The sequence below is a fragment of the Mixophyes fleayi genome, chromosome 1 (genome assembly GCF_038048845.1).
Source record: "Mixophyes fleayi isolate aMixFle1 chromosome 1, aMixFle1.hap1, whole genome shotgun sequence".
Taxonomy (NCBI): Eukaryota; Metazoa; Chordata; class Amphibia; order Anura; family Limnodynastidae; genus Mixophyes; species Mixophyes fleayi.
The window spans coordinates 15,475,972-15,500,141 of NC_134402.1; the positions used below are offsets into that span (position 1 = coordinate 15,475,972).

General features: G+C 40.7%; 1 protein-coding gene across 1 annotated transcript in view; it reads right to left on the bottom strand.

Moving 5' to 3' along the window:
- The window catches only part of LOC142106057 (5-hydroxytryptamine receptor 7), a 56,379-nt gene extending 32,419 nt beyond the window's left edge, over positions 1–23,960 (bottom strand). The window contains exons 1-2 of the mRNA XM_075189530.1: positions 23,428–23,960; positions 22,090–22,652 (exon numbers count right to left, since the gene is read on the bottom strand). Coding sequence (XP_075045631.1) covers positions 22,090–22,595 — 506 coding nt within the window. The 5' untranslated portion in view covers positions 22,596–22,652; positions 23,428–23,960. The remainder of the gene's footprint in view (positions 1–22,089; positions 22,653–23,427) is intronic.
- Between the last annotated feature and the right edge of the window lie 210 nt (positions 23,961–24,170).

Consider the following 24,170-nt stretch of genomic DNA (forward strand, 5'->3'; position numbering starts at 1 on the left):
AGCTAAAGTCACCCACTGATGGCTAAACAGAAATAGCTGACTTTTATTAAATAGAGTGAAATACAGCTATTTAATATGTACAGAAGTAAGATAATAGGGTCATGTACAACTCGAGGGTGTATCATTCCCAAGGTGCATTAAAACAATGTATTCTGACATGTTTAGCATCCCCCCATCATTAGATTTAATGTTTCCTTCTTTTTTGTTTAACTATTCTTACATTTATTTAACCACACCACATTGGGGTTAGAGAACATTGGTGTCTCCTTTTGCAGTTGCTGTACTATGTTTATGGATTTTGTTTTATCACTACATTGGTTTACTTGTGTTTTACCTTCACTTACAGGCCTAAAATAAGCAAACAACAATCCAGTGGTGTAGTGAATGTTGCCACTTCGAAGATGGTATTAAAATCAAGTCCTTTAGCCTTACAAAAAAAGCTCTTTCTTTAAAGAAAACCTCCTAAGGAAGCCACAAACCAGTGGCCAAACGCGTTTGGTCCTCTCCCTACAGTCTGTTGAAGACTCCCGACACAGATTGAACTATTTTAATATTTTTTTGCTTACTTTATTGTTTGCAGTTAATTTATTTTGTTTATTGTTTATTCATGCTGTCAATTTCTAGTTTCCCAATATCATTTAGCCCATTATATGCTGTTCATTAATTGTCACTATATTTATTAAACACTAATCCCATTCCTTCACTTACCCTCCACGACTACCCCCACCCACATGCTGCTCCATACACCTTACCACCCTCTACCCCAAAGCCATCATCTTTGACCCCATACTGGTCTGTACATCCTACCATTCCGATTCTTAGACTTCCACATTTTCCATTTACTCAAATTCTTTCCCATTTTACCAGTTGCTCAGTTACTATATCCAGCTGCAGATCTTGTTGCCTACAATCCACTAATCTAAATTTACTCACCATTTATAACACTGTTCCTCTAGACTCATAATTAAGCCTCCCCATTAATAATCCTATGAGTCAAATGTTGCTATTCCTCCAAGCCATCATTTACTTATATCCATCCAACATCCACATCCGTCCATTAAACTTTTATTTCAAGTCTTCTATTTCTACTTCTTTTTGGCATATACTTTTTTGATCCCCATTTGCATGTCTTTTCTGTTCCATGTCAGCTCCCTGGTGTCCTTAATACTGCATTCTACTGTACATGATCCACACCTCTTCTCTCTTCACCTCCTTTAAAGCCAATATCCCCTCTATCTCCTTCTTAACTCTCCATCCTACCCTCTCCAATTTCTTGTCCATACTACGCCTATCCCTTAAAGCAGAGTTGCTCAAACCCAGTCATCAAGAGCTACCAACAGGTCATGTTTGCAGGATTTCTGTCTGTAGAAACATGTTGGATAACTACTGACCCAGCCAAATAGATTAACCCACCTGTGCATGATTAAAGAAATCCTGAATACATGACCTGTTGGTAGCTCTTGAGGATTAATGTTGGGCACCTCTGCCTTAAAGCATATTTGTACTAATATGTTTTTCTGTGCCCTTGCAAACTATCGCCTTTCACGTGGCTATTTATTTCTCCAGCTCCAAGAACAACCACAATGACTCAAAGGCTCTACGATACTACGCGCAGTTTAGGCAGAAGCCAATTAGTTTACAGATACAACTATTTTGAAAAAACTAAAATTATAATTGAAAGAATTACTAAAATGTATTAAGCGCTACGGAATTTGCTGGCGCTATATAAATAAATGATGATGATGATGATGAAGATGATGATTCTGTCTTGTTTCCTGGGGAGTGGGCTGCCCCAGTTCTTTAAGAGGTGGATTTCTCTGCATTTTTCAAGAGCCCGACATCAGCACATACATTCAGAGATGTTACAGCCTATCTGGTTGTAGAAGAAGCAATGGCTAGTCCAGTGGATTTCCGAACTTTTTCAGCTCAAGGCACCCTTAAGGTCTCCAAAATGTTTTCAAAGCACCCCTAAGCCAAAATAATTACCAAGTAGTCCCCCGCCTTGCTTACCACTGGCCCTGGCGAGGCACCCCAGGGAGCCTAGGCGCACAGTTTGGGAACCACTGGGCTAGTCTATCACATTGTTCTTAATTTTGCCTAACAATACACAAACATTGCTGCATGCGTGGAGGCTGGGAGATGACTGGTCTCGGCCAATGGCAAATCCAGAGGGGGGGGATCCCTAGCAGCACAGTACATACCTTTGTATGGCAGCCAACAGATCCAATCAAACCATATCAAGGGGTGGGACCAACCAATCAGAGTAAAGGGGGGGGGGGGTGACATGTGATTATGTTGTTCTGAAAATTGCTGCATGTGACAGGGGCAGTGACATGATGTGAGGAGGGGAATGGAGGCAGCAGGAAAACAGAGACTGAGAGTTATATAGTGGAAGGAGCAGGGTCTCCAGCAGCACAGAGTATATCAGAAGATGAGTGATGTGTTAGTGAGGACAGGGCTGCATGTGACAGGGACAGTGACGTGATGTGAGGAGGGGAATGGAGGCAGCAGGAAGCCACAGACTGAGAGTTATATAGTGGAAGGAGCAGGGTCCTCCAGCAGCACAGAGTATATCAGGAGATGAGTAATGTGTTAGTGAGGACAGGGCTGCATGTGACAGGGGCAGTGACATGATGTGAGGAGGGGAATGGAGGCAGCAGGAAGCCACAGACTGAGAGTTATATAGTGGAAGGAGCAGGGTCCCCCAGCAGCACAGAGTATGTCAGGAGATGAGTGATGTGTTAGTGAGGACAGGGCTGCATGTGACAGGGACAGTGACGTGATGTGAGGAGGGGAATGGAGGCAGCAGGAAGCCACAGACTGAGAGTTATATAGTGGAAGGAGCAGGGTCCTCCAGCAGCACAGAGTATATCAGGAGATGAGTGATGTGTTAGTGAGGACAGGGCTGCATGTGACAGGGGCAGTGACATGATGTGAGGAGGGGAATGGAGGCAGCAGAAAAACACAGACTGAGAGTTATATAGTGGAAGGAGCAGGGTCCCCAGCAAACATTTAACTTATGTGCAAAACAGAATGCTAATTTGCACATTGTAACATGGTTTTGTCCAGCAGACTAAAATAAGAAGTTTCTCAAGTAAAGATCCTTAATGAATCAGGCCATAAGTTTCAAAGTTAAATAGATTGTTTGGGACTATGTACTATTTGTTTAAGTATCGGGTGTTCAGCCTAATCTCTGGAAAAGTCTGCAAAATGGTAGTTGGACAAGGGAACAGGGAAATGTTTTTGTTTTTTTTTACTCTTTAGAACGTCTAGTAAAACAATGATGTGCAAACAATCAGTAGACTGAATGAAGAATGACTTCTATACACTGAGATTTTGGATGGTTCAGGCTAGAGATGGGCGCACTCGGATTTCGTGAATCCGAGCCCATCCGAGACAGATCCGGGTATTGGCGCCAAATGAAAACCTGAAACCGAGGCTCGGAGTCATAATCCCGCTGTCGGATCTCGCGATACTCGGATCCTATAAATTCCCCGCTAGTCGCCGCCATCTTCACTCGGGCATTGATCAGGGTAGAGGGAGGGTGTGTTAGGTGGTCCTCTGTCCTGGTAGATCTCGTGCTGTGCTGTTTAGTTCTGTGCTGTGCTGTGCTGTGCTGTGCTGTGCTGTGTTCTGCAGTATCAGTCCAGTGGTGCTGTGTGCTGTGCTCTGTCAATTTTGAGTTCAGTGGTGCTGCTGGGTCCTGTGCTGTGTCCTGTTCAGTCCAGTGGTGCTGTGTCCTGTGCTCTGTGCTTCTAAGGGCATAGTTATTTCCCCATTATTCCCAAGTGTTTAAAAAATTAAAAAAAGTTATAAAAAAAAATACAAAAAATAATTAAAAAATTTTTTAATTACAACAAAATTTGCAAAACCAATTCTGCAGTATAAGCCCATTGGTACTGCAATATTACCAAGTTCACACATTCAGCAGTAAAAGTTCAGTGGTACTGCAATATTACAAAGTTCACACATTCTGCAGTATCAGTCCAGTGGTGCTGTGTCCTGTGCTCTGTCCTTCTGAGTTCAGTGGTGCTGCTGGGTCCTGTGCTGTGTCCTGTTCAGTCCAGTGGTGCTGTGTCCTGTGCTCTGTGCTTCTAAGGGCATAGTTATTTCCCCATTATTCCCAAGTTTTTTAAAAATAAAAAAAAACTTACAAAAAAAATAAAATAAAAAAAAAAGTAATTATAACAAAATTTGCAAAACCAATCCAGCAGTATAAGTCCATTGGTACTGCAATATTACCAAGTGCACACATTCTGCAGTATCTTGTGCTACATATAATGGAGACCAAAAATTTGGATAAAGTAGGGAAAGATCAAGACCCACTTCCTCCTAATGCTGAAGCTGCTGCCACTAGTCATGACATAGACGATGAAATGCCATCAACATTGTCTTCCAAGCCCGATGCCCAATCTCCTAGTACAGGGCATGTAAAATCCAAAAAGTCCAAGTTAAGTAAAAGTAGCAAAAAGAGAAACTTAAAATCATCTGCGGAGAAACGTAAAGTTGCCAATATGCCATTTACAAAACGGAGTGGCAAGGAACGGCTTAGGCCCTGGCCCGTGTTCATGACTAGTGGTTCAGCTTCACCCAAGGATTTTAGCCCTCCACCTCCACCCCCCCCTACAAAAAATTGAAGAGAGTTATGGAGTCAGCAACAAAACAGCAAACAACTCTGCCTTCTAAAGAGAAATTATCACAAATCCCCAAGGCGAGTCCAAGGGTGTTGGTGGTTGTCAAGCCTGACCTTCCCATCACTGTACGGGAAGAGGTGGCTCGGGAGGAGGCTATTGATGATGTAGCTGGCGCTGTGGAGGAACTTGATAACGAGGATGGTGATGTGGTTATTTAAAATGAGGCACCAGGGGGGAAAACAGCTGATGTCCATGGGATGAAAAAGCCCATCGTCATGCCTGGTCAGAAGACCAAAAAATGCACCTCTTCGGTCTGGAGTTATTTTTATCCAAATCCGGACAACCAATGTATGGCCATATGTAGCTTATGTAAAGCTCAAATAAGCAGGGGTAAGGATCTTGCCCACCTAGGGACATCCTCCCTTATACGTCACCTGAATAACCTTCATAGTTCAGTGGTTAGTTCAGGAACTGGGGCTAGGACCGTCATCGGTATAGGGACACCTAAATCCCGTGGTCCAGTTGGATACACACCAGCAACACCCTCCTCGTCAACTTCCTCCACAATCTCCATCAGATTCAGTCTTGCAGCCCAAGTCAGCAGCCAGACTGAGTCCTCTTCAATACGGGATTCATCCGAGGAATCCTGCAGCGGTACGCCTACTACTGCTGTTGCTGCTGTTAGTCGGTCATCTTCCCAGAGGGGAAGTCGTAAGACCGCTAAGTCTTTCACAAAACAATTGACCGTCTAACAGTCGTTTGCCATGACCACAAAATACGATAGTAGTCACCCTATTGCAAAGCGTATAACTGCGGCTGTAACTGCAATGTTGGTGTTAGACGTGCGCCCGATGTCCGCCATCAGTGGAGTGGGATTTAGAGGGTTGATGGAGGTATTGTGTCCCCGGTACCAAATCCTGTCGAGATTCCACTTCACTAGGCAGGCGATACCAAAGATGTACAGAGAAGTACGACCAAGTGTCCTCAGTGCTCTAAAAAATGCGGTTGTACCCACTGTCCACTTAACCACGGACGTGTGGACAAGTGGTTCTGGGCAAACGAAGGACTATATGACTGTGACAGCCCACTGGGTAGATGCATCCCCTTCCGCAGCAACAGCAACAGCTGCATCAGTAGCAGCATCTACAAAATGGCTGCTCGTGCAAAGGCAGGCAACATTGTGTATTACAGGCTTTAATAAAAGGCACAACGCTGACAACATATTAGAGAAACTGAGGGAAATTATCTCCCAGTGGCTTACCCCACTTAGACTCTCATGGGGATTTGTGGTATCAGACAATGCCAGTAACATTGTGCGGGCATTAAATATGGGCAATTTCCAGCACGTCCCATGTTTTGCCCACACAATTAATTTGGTGGTGCAGAACCCCACCCTCTATATGCTGCAGAGGATGGAGGAGCAGCAAAAGGCCACTCAGGCCTACACAACCACCTATGACATAGGCAAAGGAGTGGGGATGCGCCTGAGTCAAGCGCAGTGGAGACTGATTTCCGTGTTGTGCAAGGTTCTCCAGCCGTTTGAACTTGCCACACGAGAAGTCAGTTCGGACACTGCCAGCTTGAGTCAGGTCATTCCCCTGATCAGGCTGTTGCAGAAGCAGCTGGAGAAAGTGAGGGAGGAGCTGGTAAACCATTGCGATTACACCAAGCATGTAGCTCTTGTGGATGTAGCCCTTCGTACGCTTTGCCAGGATCCGAGGGTGGTCACTCTTTTAAAGTCAGAGGAATACATTCTGGCCACCGTGCTCGATCCTCGGTTTAAAGCATATGTTGTGTTTCTGTTTCCGGCGGACACAAGTCTACAGCGGTGCAAAGACCTGCTGGTCAGGAGATTGTTCTCTGAAGAGGATCGTGACATGCCAACAGCTCCACCCTCATTTTCTTCCACATCTGTGGCTGCGAGTAAAAAGCTCAGTTTTCCTAAAAGAGCCGCTGGTGGGGATGCTGATAACATCTGGTCCGGACTGAAGGACCTGCCAACCATTGCAGACATGTCTACTGTTGCTGCATTGGATGCTGTCACAATTGAAAAAATGGTGGAGGATTATTTTGCTGACACCATCCACATAGACATGTCAGACAGTCCATATTGTTACTGGCAGGAAAAAAAAGGCAGTTTGGAAGCCACTGTACAAATTGGCTCTATTTTACCTGAGTTGTCCTCCCTCCAGTGTGTACTCGGGAAGAGTTTTTAGTGCAGCGGGGAACCTGGTCAGTGAGCGGCGAAGGAGGTTGCTTCCTCACAACGTTGAAAAAATGATGTTTATAAAAATGAATAATCAATTCCTCAATGAAGTACAGCACTGCCCTTCAGATAGTACAGAGGGACCTGTGGTTGTGGAGTCCAGCAGGGACGAATTGTTAATGTGTGAGGAGGAGGAAGTACACTCTGTAGGGGGAGAGGAATCAGAGGTTGAGGATGAGGACAAAATCTTTCCTCAGTAGAGCCTGTTTAGTTTGTACAGGGAGAGATGAATTGTTATTTTGGTGTGGGGGCCCAAACAAACCAATCATTTCAGCCACAGTTGTTTGGTAGGCCCTGTCGCTGAAATGATTGGTTTGTTAAGGTGTGCATGTCCTATTTCAACAACATAAGGGTGGGTGTGAGGGCCCAAGGACAATTCCATCTTGCAACTCTTTTTTTGGCATTATGTGACCATTCAACAGTCGTTTGCCATGTTCAAAAAGTAAAACAAAATGTCAACAAATTCAAAAAATTAAACCAAAAGTAAAATGCCCTGTCATTATTTAAAATAAGAGGTATTGACGTGCTAGAATTACTGTAGTGTTTATATGTCATAAACACTACACTTGGAAGTTGGAGGAGGTATTGTGGCCCCGGTACCAAATTTAGTACCGGGGCCACTCCACTATGCAGTCCAGATAGAGGTGTATCAGATATTAAACAACGTTGACTGTTGCTGCAAAATTTTTAAACAATATTGTGGGGAACACTACACTATGCAGTCCATAAACTTTTTTGGTGGAATTCAGACCCGTGGAGGGTTTTTTAAATATATTGTGGCCCCGGTAAAAAATTGTGTACCGGGGCCACCCCACTACGCAGTCAAGAAAATTTTTTTGGGGAATTCAGACCCGTGGAGGGTTTTTTAATTATATTGTGGCCCCGGTAAAAAAAATTGTGTACCGGGGCCACCCCACTACGTAGTCAAGAAAACTTATTTTTTGGAATTCAGACCCATGGAGGGTTTTTTAATTATATTGTAGGGACCACTCCTCTACGCAGTCCAGATACATTTTTTGGTGCGATTCAGATCAGTTGATGGTTTTCTTATTATATTGTGGTGACCACTCCTCTACGCAGTCCAGGTACAATTTTTGGTGTAATTAAGACCAGTTGATGGTTTTCTTATTATATTGTGGTGACCACTCCTCTACGCAGTCCAGGTACAATTTTTGGTGTAATTAAGACCAGTTGATGGTTTTCTTATTATATTGTGGGGACCACTCCACTACGCAGTCCAGAAAGATACCTCGTTGCAACGTTTTGGACTAATAACAATATTTTGAGGTGTTCAGAATACACTGTAAATTAGTGGAAATGATTGTTATTGAATGTTATTGAGGTTAATAATAGCGTAGGAGTGAAAATAAGCCCAAAAAATATTTGTTATAAACACTACACTTGGAAGTTAGAGGAGGTATTGTGGCCCCGGTACCAAATTTAGTACCGGGGCCACTCCACTATGCAGTCCAGATAGAGGTGTATCAGATATTAAACAACGTTGACTGTTGCTGCAAAATTTTTAAACAATATTGTGGGTAACACAACACTATGCAGTCCATAAACTTTTTTGGTGGAATTCAGACCCGTGGAGGGTTTTTTAAATATATTGTGGCCCCGATAAAAAATTGTGTACCGGGGCCACTCCACTACGCAGTCAAGAAATTTTTTTTGGGGAATTCAGACCCGTGGAGGGTTTTTTAATTATATTGTGGCCCCGGTAAAAAAATTGTGTACCGGGGCCACCCCACTACGTAGTCAAGAAAACTTATTTTTTGGAATTCAGACCCATGGAGGGTTTTTTAATTATATTGTAGGGACCACTCCTCTACGCAGTCCAGATACATTTTTTGGTGCGATTCAGATCAGTTGATGGTTTTCTTATTATATTGTGGTGACCACTCCTCTACGCAGTCCAGGTACAATTTTTGGTGTAATTAAGACCAGTTGATGGTTTTCTTATTATATTGTGGTGACCACTCCTCTACGCAGTCCAGGTACAATTTTTGGTGTAATTAAGACCAGTTGATGGTTTTCTTATTATATTGTGGGGACCACTCCACTACGCAGTCCAGAAAGATACCTCGTTGCAACGTTTTGGACTAATAACAATATTTTGAGGTGTTCAGAATACACTGTAAATTAGTGGAAATGATTGTTATTGAATGTTATTGAGGTTAATAATAGCGTAGGAGTGAAAATAAGCCCAAAAACTTGATTTTTGAACTTTTTATGCTGTTTTCAAAAAAAATCCTAATCCAAAACCTTAAATCCGAACCAAAACCTTTCGGCAGGTGTTTTGCGAAAAAAATCCGAACCCAAAACCTCAAGAAAATCCGAATCCAAAACACAAAACACGAGACACCAAAAGTTGCGGTGCACATCCCTAGTTCAGGCTCATAGGTTGATGATCAGTGTGTGGATAGTGAATGGATGAACCCTGGACTTGATGATTTGGTGTAATGTTGATTGAGAAGCCCACACTCTGCTGGAGATGGGGAAGCCCCAGTTCCTGGATGCGAGATAATATAAATCAGACATGCCAGAGCTCTTTACATCAGCAAATATTGTGGATTATGGATGTTTCCTATGATGTACTCAGCAGGCATTAAAGCACAAGCCTCCGGCTTTTGCCTTAATCTGCTCTATCTCCAGCAACGTAACACAAGAAAAGAGAAAATCTGCTTATAAGTCTGTGATTTGTTCAGTGCTGTTCTAGGACCTCTCCGCTCACTTGTAACATCCGTAATGAGAGGTTTCAACCCTCTCTCTGTAATTCTGAAGATTAAAGGTAACGCAACAACTGAGACTGTAACTAATCAAACAGCGTGGTCCTTGTAGTCAGTAGAAACCAGAGAATACAGTCTGTCCCTAGCTCTCTATGCCCCCTCTCTCTCATTCTCCCCCTTCCCTGTATCCCCACTCTCTCTCTCTCTTTCTCCATATGTGTATCCCCCTTCCCTGTATCCCTCTCTCTCTCTGTCTCTCTCTTTCTATTTCTCTCTCACTCTCTTCGTGTATATAACCCCCTTCCCTGTATCCCTCTCTCTCTCTCTCTCTATTTCTCTCTCACTCTCTCCATGTATAAAACCCCCTCCACTGTATCTCTCTCTCTCTCCATATGTACAGCCCCCTTCCCTGTATCTCTCTCTCTCTCTCCATATGTACAGCCCCCTTCCCTGTATCTCTCTCTCTCTCCATATGTACATCCCCCTTCCCTGTATCTCTCTCTCTCTCCAAATGTACAGCCCCCTTCCCTGTATCTCTCTCTCTCTCCATATGTACAGCCCCCTTCCCTGTATCTCTCTCTCTCTATATATGTACAGCCCCCTTCCCTGTATCTCTCTCTCTCTCCATATGTACATCCCCCTTCCCTGTATCTCTCTCTCTCTCCATATGTACATCCCCCTTCCCTGTATCTCTCTCTCCCTCCATATGTACAGCCCCCTTCCCTGTATCTCTCTCTCTCTCCATATGTACAGCCCCCTTCCCTGTATCTCTCTCTCTCTCTATATGTGTACAGCCCCCTTCCCTGTATCTCTCTCTCTCTCCATATGTACATCCCCCTTCCCTGTATCTCTCTCTCTCTCCATATGTACAGCCCCCTTCCCTGTATCTCTCTCTCTCTCCATATGTACATCCCCCTTCCCTGTATCTCTCTCTCTCTCCATATGTACAGCCCCCTTCCCTGTATCTCTCTCTCTCCATATGTACAGCCCCCTTCCCTGTATCTCTCTCTCTCTATATGTACAGCCCCCTTCCCTGTATCTCTCTCTCTCTCCATATGTACATCCCCCTTCCCTGTATCTCTCTCTCTCTCTCCATATGTACAGCCCCCTTCCCTATATCTCTCTCTCTCCATATGTAAAGCCCCCTTCCCTGTATCTATCTCTCTCTCTCTCTCCATATGTACAGCCCCCTTCCTTGTATCTTTCTCTCTCCCTCTATTTGTACAGCCCCCTTCCCTGTATCTCTCTCTCTCTCTCCATATGTACAGCCCCCTTCCCTGTATCTTTCTCTCTCTCTCTATATGTACAGCCCCCTTCCCTGTATCTCTCTCTCTCTCTCTCTCTCTCTCTCCATATGTACAGCCCCCTTCCATGTATCTCTCTCTCTCTCCATATGTACAGCCCCCTTCCCTGTATCTCTCTCTCTATATGTACAGCCCCCTTCCCTGTATCTCTCTCTCTCTCCATATGTACATCCCCCTTCCCTGTATCTCTCTCTCTCTCTCCATATGTACAGCCCCCTTCCCTATATCTCTCTCTCTCTCCATATGTAAAGCCCCCTTCCCTGTATCTTTCTCTCTCCCTCTATATGTACAGCCCCCTTCCCTGTATCTCTCTCTCTCCATATGTACAGCCCCCTTCCCTGTATCTTTCTCTCTCTCTCTATATGTACAGCCCCCTTCCCTGTATCTCTCTCTCTCTCTCTCCATATGTACAGCCCCCTTCCCTGTATCTCTCTCTCTCTCCATATGTACAGCCCCCTTCCATATATCTCTCTCTCTCTCTCTCCATATGTACAGCCCCCTTCCCTGTATCTCTCTCTCTCTCTCTCTCTCTCTCTCTATATGTACATCCCCCTTCCCTGTATCTCTCTCTCTCTCTCTCCATATGTACAGCCCCTTTCCCTGTATCTCTCTCTCTCCATATGTACAGCCCCCTTCCCTGTATCTCTCTCTCTCTCCATATGTACAGCCCCCTTCCCTGTATCTCTCTCTCTCGCTCCATATGTACAGCCCCCTTCCCTGTATCTCTCTCTCTATATGTACAGCCCCCTTCCCTGTATCTCTCACTCTCTATATGTACAGCCCCCTTCCCTGTATCTCTCTCTCTCTCTCCATATGTACAGCCCCCTTCCCTGTATCTCTCTCTCTCTCTATATGTACATCCCCCTTCCCTGTATCTCTCTCTCTCTCTCCATATATACAGCCCCCTTCCCTGTATCTCTCTCTCTATATATATATGTACAGCCCCCTTCACTATATCTCTCTCTCTCTCCATATGTACAGCCCCCTTCCCTGTATCTCTCTCTCTCTCCATATGTACAGCCCCCTTCCCTGTATCTCTCTCTCTCTCCATATGTACAGCCCCCTTCCCTGTATCTATCTATCTCTCTCTCCATATGTACATCCCCCTTCCCTGTATCTCTCTCTCTCTCCATATGTACATCCCCCTTCCCTGTATCTCTCTCTCTCCATATATACAGCCCCCTTCCCTGTATCTCTCTCTCTCTCCATATGTACAGCCCCCTTCCCTGTATCTCTCTCTCTCTCTCCATATATACAGCCCCCTTCCCTGTATCTCTCTCTCTCCATATATACAGCCTCCTTCCCTGTATCTCTCTCTCTCTCTCCATATGTACAGCCCCCTTCCCTGTATCTCTCTCTCTCTCTCTCTCTCTCTCTCTCCATATGTACAGCCCCCTTCCCTGTATTTCTCTCTCTCCATATATACAGCCCCCTTCCCTGTATCTCTCTCTCTCTCTCTATATGTACAGCCCCCTTCACTGTATCTCTCTCTCTCCATATGTACAGCCCCCTTCCCTGTATCTCTCTCTCTCTCCATATGTACAGCCCCTTTCCCTGTATCTCTCTCCCTCTCCATATGTACAGCCCCCTTCCCTGTATCTCTCTCTCTCCATATATACAGCCCCCTTCACTGTATCTCTCTCTCTCTATATATGTACAGCCCCCTTCACTGTATCTCTCTCTCTCTCCATATGTACAGCCCCCTTCCCTGTATCTCTCTCTCTCTCTCTCTCTCTCTCCATATGTACAGCCCCCTTCCCTGTATCTCTCTCTCCATATGTACAGCCCCCTTCCCTGTATGTATCTATCTCTCTCTCTCTCCATATGTACATCCCCCTTCCCTGTATCTCTCTCTCTCTCTCCATATGTACATCCCCCTTCCCTGTATCTCTCTCTCTCTCTCCATATGTACAGCCCCCTTCCCTGTATCTCTCTCTCTTCATATGTACAGCCCCCTTCCCTGTATCTCTCTCTCCATATGTACAGCCCTCTTCCCTGTATGTATCTATCTCTCTCTCTCTCCATATGTACATCCCCCTTCCCTGTATCTCTCTCTCTCTCCATATGTACATCCCCCTTCCCTGTATCTCTCTCTCTCTCCATATGTACAGCCCCCTTCCCTGTATCTCTCTCTCTCCATATATACAGCCCCCTTCCCTGTATCTCTCTCTCTCTCTCCATATGTACAGCCCCCTTCCCTGTATCTCTCTCTCTCCATATGTACAGCCCCTTCCCTGTATCTCTCTCTCTCCATATGTACAGCCCCCTTCCCTGTATCTCTCTCTCTCCATATGTACAGCCCCCTTCCCTGTATCTCTCTCTCTAGATATGTACAGCCCCCTTCCCTGTAGCTCTCTCTCTCCATATGTACAGCCCCCTTCCCTGTATCTCTCTCTCTCTCTCTCTCTCCATATGTACAGCCCCCTTCCCTGTATCTCTCTCTCTCTCCATATGTACAGCCCCCTTCCCTGTATCTCTCTCTCTCTCTCTCTCTCTCTCTCTATATGTACATCCCCCTTCCCTGTATCTCTCTCTCTCTATATGTACAGCACCCTTCCCTGTATCTCTCTCTCTCTCTCTCTCCATATGTACATCCCCCTTCCCTGTATCTCTCTCTCTCCATATGTACAGCCCCCTTCCCTGTATCTCTCTCTCTCCCTCACTCTCTCCATATGTATATCACAGCACAGTACAGTTCTGTCGCTCTTACACTTTCTCTCTGTCTTGCTCTCTCTTACACTCTCTCACTCTTAGGCTATCTTTCTAATCCTCCATCTATTTACAGTATATCTCTCTTATACTATATCTATTCTTCTCTCTATCTCTTAGACTCTGTCTCTTACACTCTGTCACTCTTACACTATCTTTCTAATCCTCCCTCTATTTACAGTATATCTCTCTTATACTATATCTATTCTTCTCTCTCTCTTAAACTCTGTCTTTTACACTGTCACTCTTACACTATTTATCTATACCTCCCTCTATTTACAGTTTACCTCTCTTCTGCTATTATCTTTCTAAACCTCCCTCTAAATACAGAATATACACTATATGGACAAAAGTATTTGGCCACACATATTAATTATTGAATTGAGGTGTTTCAATCAGACCCGTTGCCATTATGAAGATTTCAGTGACTTCAAGTGTGGTACTGTGATAGGATGCCACCTTTGCAATAAGACGGCTCGTGAAATGTCATCCCTGCTGCATATTCCACGGTCAAATGTAAGTGATATTATTAGAAAGTGGAAGCGTTTAGGAACAACAGCAATTCAGCCACGAAGCTGAATAAAAGTCGCCAATGCTCTGCTGATTCCGTAGCTGAAGAGTTCCGAAGTTCCACAGGCATTAACGTAATCACAAAAACTCTGCGGCGGGAGCTTAATGGAATGGCTTTCCATGGCCAAGCAGCTGCATGCAAACTTCTCATCACCAAAACTAACGCCAAGCGTCGGATGGAGTGGTGTAAAGCACACCAACACTGGACTGTGGAGCAGTGGAAACATGTTCTGTGGAGTGATGAATCACGCTTCTCTGTTTGACAGTCAGACGGGCGAGTCTGGGTTTGGTGGATGCTGGGAGAACATTACCTGCCTGACTGCATTATGCCAACTGTGAAGTTTGGTGGAGGAGGGATAATGGTATGGGGCTGTTTTCAGGGTTTGGGCTAGGCTATTTATCTCCAGTGAAGGGCAATCTTAATACCTCAGCATCCCAAGTCATTTTGGACAATGCTATGCTTTCAACTTTGTGGCAACAGTTTAGGGAAGGCCCCATTTTATAACAACATGACTGTGCCCCAGTGCACAAAGCAAAGACTTCAAAGACATGGTTTGAAGAGTTCCTGGTGGAAGAACTTGACTGGTCCACACAGAGCCCTGACCTCAACCCCATCGAACACCTTTGGGATGAACTGGAATGGAGATTGCGAGCCAGGCCTTCTCGTCCAACTTCAGTTCCTGACCTCATAAATGCTCTACAGAATGAATGGGCACAAATTCCCACAGAAACACTCCAACATCTTGTGTAAAGTCTTCCAGGAAGAGTGGAAGCTGTTATCACTGCAAAAGGGGACCAACTGCATATTAAAGTATATGTATTTTAATGCAATGTCATTACAGTTCCTGTTGCTGAAGCGTCTGAATATTTTTAGATAGATAGATAGATAGATAGATATGAGATAGATAGATAGACATTAGATAGATAGATAGATAGATAGATAGATAGATAGATAGATAGATAGATAGATATGAGATAGATAGATAGATAGATAGATAGATAGATAGATAGATAGATAGATAGATAGACATGAGATAGATAGATAGATAGATAGATATGAGATAGATAGATAGATAGATAGATATGAGATAGATAGATAGATAGATAGATAGATAGATAGATAGATAGATATTACATAGATAGATAGATAGATAGATAGATAAGATAGATAGATAGATAGATATGAGATAGATAGATAGATAGATAGATAGATAGATAGATAGATAGATAGTCATGAGATAGATAGATAGATAGATAGACATGAGATAGATAGATAGATAGATAGATAGATAGATAGATAGATAGATAGACATGAGATAGATAGATAGACATGAGATAGATAGATAGATAGATAGATAGATAGATAGATAGATAGATAGATAGATAGACATGAGATAGATAGATAGATAGATAGATAGATAGATATGAGATAGATAGATAGATAAGATAAATAGATAGATAGATATGAGATAGATAGATAGATAGATAGATAGATAGATAGATAGATATGAGATAGATAGATAGATAGATAGATATATAGATAGATAGATAGATAGATAGACATGAGATAGATAGATAGATAGATAGATAGATAGATAGATAGACATGAGATAGATAGATAGATAGATAGATATTATTATTATTAGATAGATAGATAGATAGATAGATAGATAGACATGAGATAGATAGATAGATAGATAGACATGAGATAGATAGATATACATGAGATAGATAGATAGATAGATAGATAGATAGATAGATAGATAGATAGACATGAGATAGATAGATAGATAGATAGATAGATAAGATAGATAGATAGATAGATAGATAGATAGATAGATAGATAGATATGAGATAGATAGATAGATAGATAGATAGATAGATAGACATGAGATAGATAGATAGATAGATAGACATGAGATAGATAGATAGATAAATAGATAGATAGATAGATAGATAGACATGAGATAGATAGATAGATATGAGATAGATAGATAGATAGATAGATAGATAGATAGATAGACATGAGATAGATAGATAGATAGATAGATAGATAGATATGAGATAGATAGATAAGATAAATAGATAGATAGATATGAGATAGATAGATAGATAGATAGATAGATATGAGATAGATAGATAGATAGATAGATAGACATGAGATAGATAAATAGATAGATAGATAGATAGACATGAGATAGATAGATAGATAGATAGATAGATAGATAGATAGATAGATAGACATGAGATAGATAGATAGATAGATAGATAGATAGATAGACATGAGATAGATAGATAGATAGATAGATAGATAGATAGATAGATAGATAGATATGAGATAGATAGATAGATAGATAGATAGATATGAGATAGATAGATAGATAGATAGATAGATATTACATAGATAGATAGATAGATAGATAGATAGATAGATAAGATAGATAGATAGATAGATATGAGATAGATAGATAGATAGATAGATAGATAGATAGATAGATAGATAGATAGTCATGAGATAGATAGATAGATAGATAGATAGATAGACATGAGATAGATAGATAGATAGATAGATAGATAGATAGACATGAGATAGATAGATAGACATGAGATAGATAGATAGATAGATAGATAGATAGATAGATAGATAGATAGATAGATAGACATGAGATAGATAGATAGATAGATAGATAGATAGATAGATAGATATGAGATAGATAGATAGATAGATAAGATAAATAGATAGATAGATATGAGATAGATAGATAGATAGATATGAGATAGATAGATAGATAGATAGACATGAGATAGATAGATAGATAGATAGATAGATAGACATGAGATAGACAGATAGACATGAGATAGATAGATAGATAGATAGATAGATAGATAGATAGATAGATATGAGATAGATAGATAGATAGATAGATAAGATAAATAGATAGAAAGATATGAGATAGATAGATAGATAGATAGATAGATAGATATGAGATAGATAGATAGATAGATAGATAGACATGAGATAGATAGATAGATAGATAGATAGATAGACATGAGATAGATAGATAGATAGATAGATAGATAGATAGATAGATAGACATGAGATAGATAGATAGATAGATAGATAGATAGATAGATAGACATGAGATAGATAGATAGATAGATAGATAGATAGATAGATAGATAGATATGAGATAGATAGATAGATAGATAGATATGAGATAGATAGATAGATAGATATTACATAGATAGATAGATAGATAGATAGATAGATAGATAGATAAAATAGATAGATAGATAGATATGAGATAGATAGATAGATAGATAGATAGATAGATAGTCATGAGATAGATAGATAGATAGATAGATAGACATGAGATAGATAGATAGATAGATAGATAGACATGAGATAGATAGATAGATAGATAGATAGATAGATAGATAGACATGAGATAGATAGATAGATAGATAGATAGATAGATATGAGATAGATAGATAGATAGATAGATAAGATAAATAGATAGATAGATATGAGTTAGATAGATAGATAAATAGATAGATATGAGATAGATAGATAGATAGATAGACATGAGATAGATAGATAGATAGATAGATACATAGACATGAGATAGATAGATAGATAGATAGATAGATAGACATGAGATAGATAGATAGATAGACATGAGATAGATAGATAGATAGATAGATAGATAGATAGACATGAGATAGATAGATAGATAGATAGATAGATAGATAGATAGATAGATAGATATGAGATAGATAGATAGATAAGATAAATAGATAGATAGATATGAGATAGATAGATAGATAGATAGATAGATAGATAGATAGATAGATAGATATGAGATAGATAGATAGATAGATAGATAGATAGATAGATAGATAGATAGACATGAGATAGATAGATAGATAGATAGATAGATAGATAGATAGATAGACATGAGATAGATAGATAGATAGATAGATAGATAGATAGATAGACATGAGATAGATAGATAGATAGATAGATAGATAGATAGATATGAGATAGATAGATAGATAGATATGAGATAGATAGATAGATAGATAGATAGATATGAGATAGATAGATAGATAGATAGATAGATAGATAGATAGACATGAGATAGATAGATAGATAGATAGATAGATAGATAGATAGACATGAGATAGATAGATAGATAGATAGATAGATAGATAGATAGATATGAGATAGATAGATAGATAGATAGATAGATAGACATGAGATAGATAGATAGATAGATAGATAGATAGATAGACATGAGATAGATAGATAGATAGATAGATAGATAGATAGATAGACATGAGATAGATAGATAGATAGATAGATAGATAGATAGATAGATAGATAGATAGATATGAGATAGATAGATAGATAGATAGATAGATAGATATGAGATAGATAGATAGATAGATAGATAGATAGATAGATAGATAGATAGATAGACATGAGATAGATAGATAGATAGATAGATAGATAGATAGATAGACATGAGATAGATAGATAGATAGATAGATAGATAGATAGATATGAGATAGATAGATAGATAGATAGATAGATATGAGATAGATAGATAGATAGATAGATCTTTAACACTAGCTCTCTCTTATTCTCTCCCTCTTACACCATCACTCTAATCCTCCCTCTAATAACAGTATACATTTCTTACATTGTAGTTCATTCACATTCTTGTTCTTCTCTTTCTCTCGCTGATACTTTCTCCTCTATTTACAGTATATGTCCTAAACTACATCTCTCTTACACTATATTACATCTCTTACACTATAGTTCATTCACATTCTCTCATTCCTCTTACTCTCGCTGATATTTTCTTGTTCCTACCACGTGCCTCCTTTACTCACACCCTAACTCTTTCACCCGTATCTCCTATCTCTCCACCCACCCACAGATCCTGATCCACATTTCTCTTTACAAATATTGAAGCATACTCTTTCTGCAGAGCAACTTCCGTTTGCGCCGGATGTCCCCAAATTTATGCACTGCGTATGGATACTGGACACAAAAATCCAAATGCAAAATTTCATTTTTCAGAAAGTGATTATCTAAGGGGTATGGTTTACTGTTTGTACTATGTACGGCGCTGCGGACACCTTGTGGCGCCTAACAAATAAATGATAATAATAATAATAATAATAAGGGGTAATCAAGAGGTGGTGGAGGTACTCCTGGGGGTAGGAGCAGGTAATTTGGGAAAGAGAAATTCTAGATGTATTTTGATCAACGTAATAACAATTTTTGAATATACTAAAGCGTCACGAGTAGTAACGTCAGTCCTGATCTCTCTTCAGTCTCATGATGAATTGAAGACATAAAAACACAGCAATATTTAATTAATGATGGGGGGCCCTTAAGTGACACTTCTACACTTTTAACCATGCGTAATTTCCAGCCAAAAGCATCCTCAGATTGTCCTTAGGTATGCGGGAGGCGGATAGATATGTGCACTTGGACAAATGTTTGCGGCATTTTTTACATTTTGGTAAATGACCTTTAACCTTTCAGTGTCCCATTTATGATCAATATGCCCTAAAAAATCACTAATCACTGCAATTTATTAAAAAAAAAAAAAAATCTGAATAAGGCAGTTGAGGAATACTGTCCCAAGAAGTAAGGGGTAACATACAACATACAACTTTGCCAATATGCGCGTACGCAGGTCATATAACGGGCCCAGCCAGGCGCAGTAGAAATGAAAGCCCAGTTCCATTTGTTAAAACGGAATAGTTAAAAATAGATTAAAAATGCCTTAAAACCATTTAAACACTATAGATCATTGAAAAGATGCTTTAGTCAAATAACAATAAAGCATTATTTCATTCATTTTCTTCCTAAGAGGACGATAACAGAACAAGTATTGGGGCAGTACATGTGCTTCTTAAATAAGCTGCAAGGAGAAGATATTGTATTGACGTATGGGCAAAACACTCGTTTAATGCAACTCTAATGCTTTTCGCACATTGATAAATATACCCCTTAATCTGATATATGTACCAGCAGTGAGTCCATCATAGCGTACAGCACAAGTATATATATAGTACAGGACATGTGTGAATAGTACAGGACACACACACACATATATATATATATATATATGGCAAACACAATATTAATAATATTAATGTTAGAAGATAACAATGATACTGGAACTCCGGAGACAGAAAAGACACATATGTAAATGATATTTGGGAGCATAACAAGCAACATCTAACTAGTTGTTGTCAATTACAATTGAGAAGTATTTTATAAAAGTATTTGTTTTACATCATAGATAACTAGGTTTCCAATAGACATATTTGCAATTTTCAGGGATAATGAAAATATAAATTGTAAATATAAATATTTTAAATAAAGAAAAAAATTGTATCACACAGGAGACCCTGGTAGGTAAACAAGGCAGATGTCTTGGGCATCACTGATCAAGGGGCACCATCTATTTATCTATCAATCTATCTCATATCTATCTATCTATCTATCTCATATCTATGGATCTCTATCTATATGCCTATCTATCTATCTATCTATCTATCTATTTATCATCTGTCTTTTATCTCTCTCTCTCTCTATCTTTCTCATATCTATCTATCTATCTATCTATCTATCTATCTACTGTCTTCTATTTATCTACCTATCTATCTTCTGTCTTCTATCTATCTACCTATCTCATATCTATCTTTCTTTCTATCTATCTATTTACCTTCTGTGTCATATCTATCTATCATCTATCTCATATCTATCTAATATCAATCTATATATTTATCTTTCTATCTCATATCTATCTATCTATCTATCTATCTATCTATCTATCTATCTATCTATCTATCTATCTATCATCTGTCTTCTATCTATCTACCTATCTATCTTCTGTCTTCTATCTATCTACCTATCTCATATCTATCTTTCTTTCTTTCTATCTATCTATTTACCTTCTATGTCATATCTATCTATCATCTATCTCATATCTATCTAATATCAATCTATATATTTATCTTTCTATCTCATATCTATCTATCTATTGATCTATCTATCTATCTCATATCTATCTATCTATTTATCTACCTCATAGCTATCTATCTATCTATTTATCTATCTCATAGCTATCTATTAATTTATCTTTCTCCTTGGAAATGTAGATTGTTTTAAATACAGATAAAATTTGTATCCCATAGGAAACTGTGGTAAGGTGAGGCTGAATTTACCTAATAGGCAAACATGGCAGATGTCTTTGGCATCATTGATCAAGGGGCATCATCTATGTATATATGTATCTAATTGATATCAATCAATCTATCGATTTCTCTATCATCTCATCTCTCTTTCATATTTCTCTCTCTCTCTATCATCTCATCTCTCTCACATATCTATCTATTTGCCTATTTAATATCTATCTATCTATCTATCTATCTATCTATCTATCTATCTATCTATCTATCTATCATCTCATTTCTCTCACATATCTATATATCTGCCTATTTAATATCTATCTATTTATATCTGTATCTACTCAGTTTTTGCCAACAACTTATATTTGGGTAGAGTATCCTTAGAGCTCAATCACTAATTTAGAGTGTAATCACACATGATGCCTAAAACACTGTGAACCACAAACATGTGCCTTATACTATATCATAAGTGAGCATAGACTGAAGTCACACAGAGCTCAGACTATCCTCTGGAGTCACAGTTATGTCAATCTACTTAATAATTCCTATGCCAGCCTTACCACCCAAACACAATCCATGTCCTTGAAGAATGCCAACCAGGCACCTCTGGCCTCACTGTGGCACCCAACCTCTATACCCCAAACTTCCGCAGCTCTTACCTGTCCACACTGATGACACACAGGGTCATAATCGATGCCGTGCAGCACATGACGTCCATGGCTATGAATACATTGCAAAACACTTTGCCAAAGAGCCATTTTCCTCCAACTAAGTCTGTGATGATGACAAAGGGCATCACAGCTATGGCCACCGACAGGTCAGCAGCTGCCAAGGACACAACCAAGTAGTTGGAAGGTTGCCTGAGCTTCTTCACTATGCACACAGAGATGATCACCAAACTGTTGCCAGCTATGGTGAAGAGGGTCATGATAGACAACACTACCCCAATGACAATCTTTTCAATGTCCCCATAGAGCAAGATCTCATCTCCACAATCAGTAACGTTGGTGTGGTTGAGAGTGACCAAGTCTTGTTCAGTAGTAATTATTGGTCTGTCAGTCATGAATGCAGGTGAGAGAAGGTTCTGTGGCACACCTGGGACCTCTGCGCTGTGTGGAGAGGGATAGACTGCTGTCAGCGGACTTGGCTGGACCGGTACCAGCATCCCCCCTTTCAGACGCTCTCCCAGATGCCAAGGTATCCAAGATGCTCTTGTACACTCCTGAAGAAGAAAAGAGTAGTATTTTGAATTCAAGCTCCCAGAGTGGATCTGTCACAATGATAACATTCTGTATATCAAACTACATACATGCCCATAATTTATATTTCATGATGTATATTAATATCATGATGGATGAAACGTCCTTCACTCAGACTTTCTTTTCCCTTATTTCTGATGATCTTTCCTGGGGAATTATTTCCACTCCAAGTGGAAACCTTTTTTTTTCTTCCCAGCACTATGTCCACTCTCATTACGCAAAGCATCCAAAGTGCCCGTCTACCTCCGGTGCGCAGCCCTGTGGACCTTCACGGTCTATCTAAACCCAGCACTGGGTCAGGTATAGGGTTCTCCTGCCTGACACGCGTTAAGAGTCCGCCCGGGAAAGTGGAAACGCGGATCTCAGCCACTGCGCTGTCTGCAGCAACAAAACACCCGCTGCGCTCTGGACATGGCGCAAATTCACGTCCATATCATGCAAAGTTGCTACCTCCAAGGCATAAAGTGCCCTGCAATCCATAACCTCGAATGTTCGTTTATTTTTTATAGAAGTGTCCAGCACTTTCATAGTTAAATTAAATATTAACTATTTGCGCCCCCAGGCGTTGCAGTAGCAGCCCCCACCCCTACCTCTTGCAGTACATTGGGTGCAAAGCGCAAAGGCTGCGTGCTTATGTAACTTAATGTATATATGTTATGTAAGTGGGCAGTCATGCACGTTAAATAGCTGAATAACCCACATTCCGCAGCTTACAGATACAGGTTCATGCTATATTACCTCTGATGGGTCTGCTGGAGGATTCTTGGTATAGGCTGCACTTTAAAACTCCTCCAGTTAAAGTCATCTTCTTGAAGCCCGTTTTGTTTATTCAGCCACAAATCGCAGATGTCGGTCCAGTGTGTGTCCAGGAGTCATCTCTCTCCCACTACTGTCCACTTGTCAGGTGCCATGACGCACTGTACTTGTCCAAACGAGGGGCTCCCAGATTCACACTCCACAGTGCTCCATCCTCACATCTGAATGAACATTTCCTGCAGCCCCGGGCAGTCCCCATACAGCCATCCTCACAGAACTATAAAGAGAGACCTCTCTGCTTCCTTATCCCAGCACCAGAGCATCCAATGCTTCTGACTTGGAGGTACCAGCCCCCTCTGAGCAGACAGAGCTGCCTTAATGTAACCCTCTCCTCCTGCCACTCACCACTTCTCTGCTGTCACAGTTGGGAGTCTGCTGATCTGGAAAGTGCATCTAATTCTTTTGCTGGAGTCATTTGCTATTTGTGACATCAGATTCTCCTAGCAATGAGCTCAGCCAGTTGCTTCTAAGATTTAATCTCAGCCGCTTTCCAAATAAATTAGAAGTGTGTGTATTGCTGGTGTCTGGGTAGCCTAAAACAGTCACAGATTGTAAAACCAGAGATAATCAGTCTGTACCTCCCCAGCAGGTGTGGAACTACAAGTTCCAGCACACCCAGCCAGTCTCTTACTGTCTCTTCAATCCCTCTCTCCGGTCATCTGGAC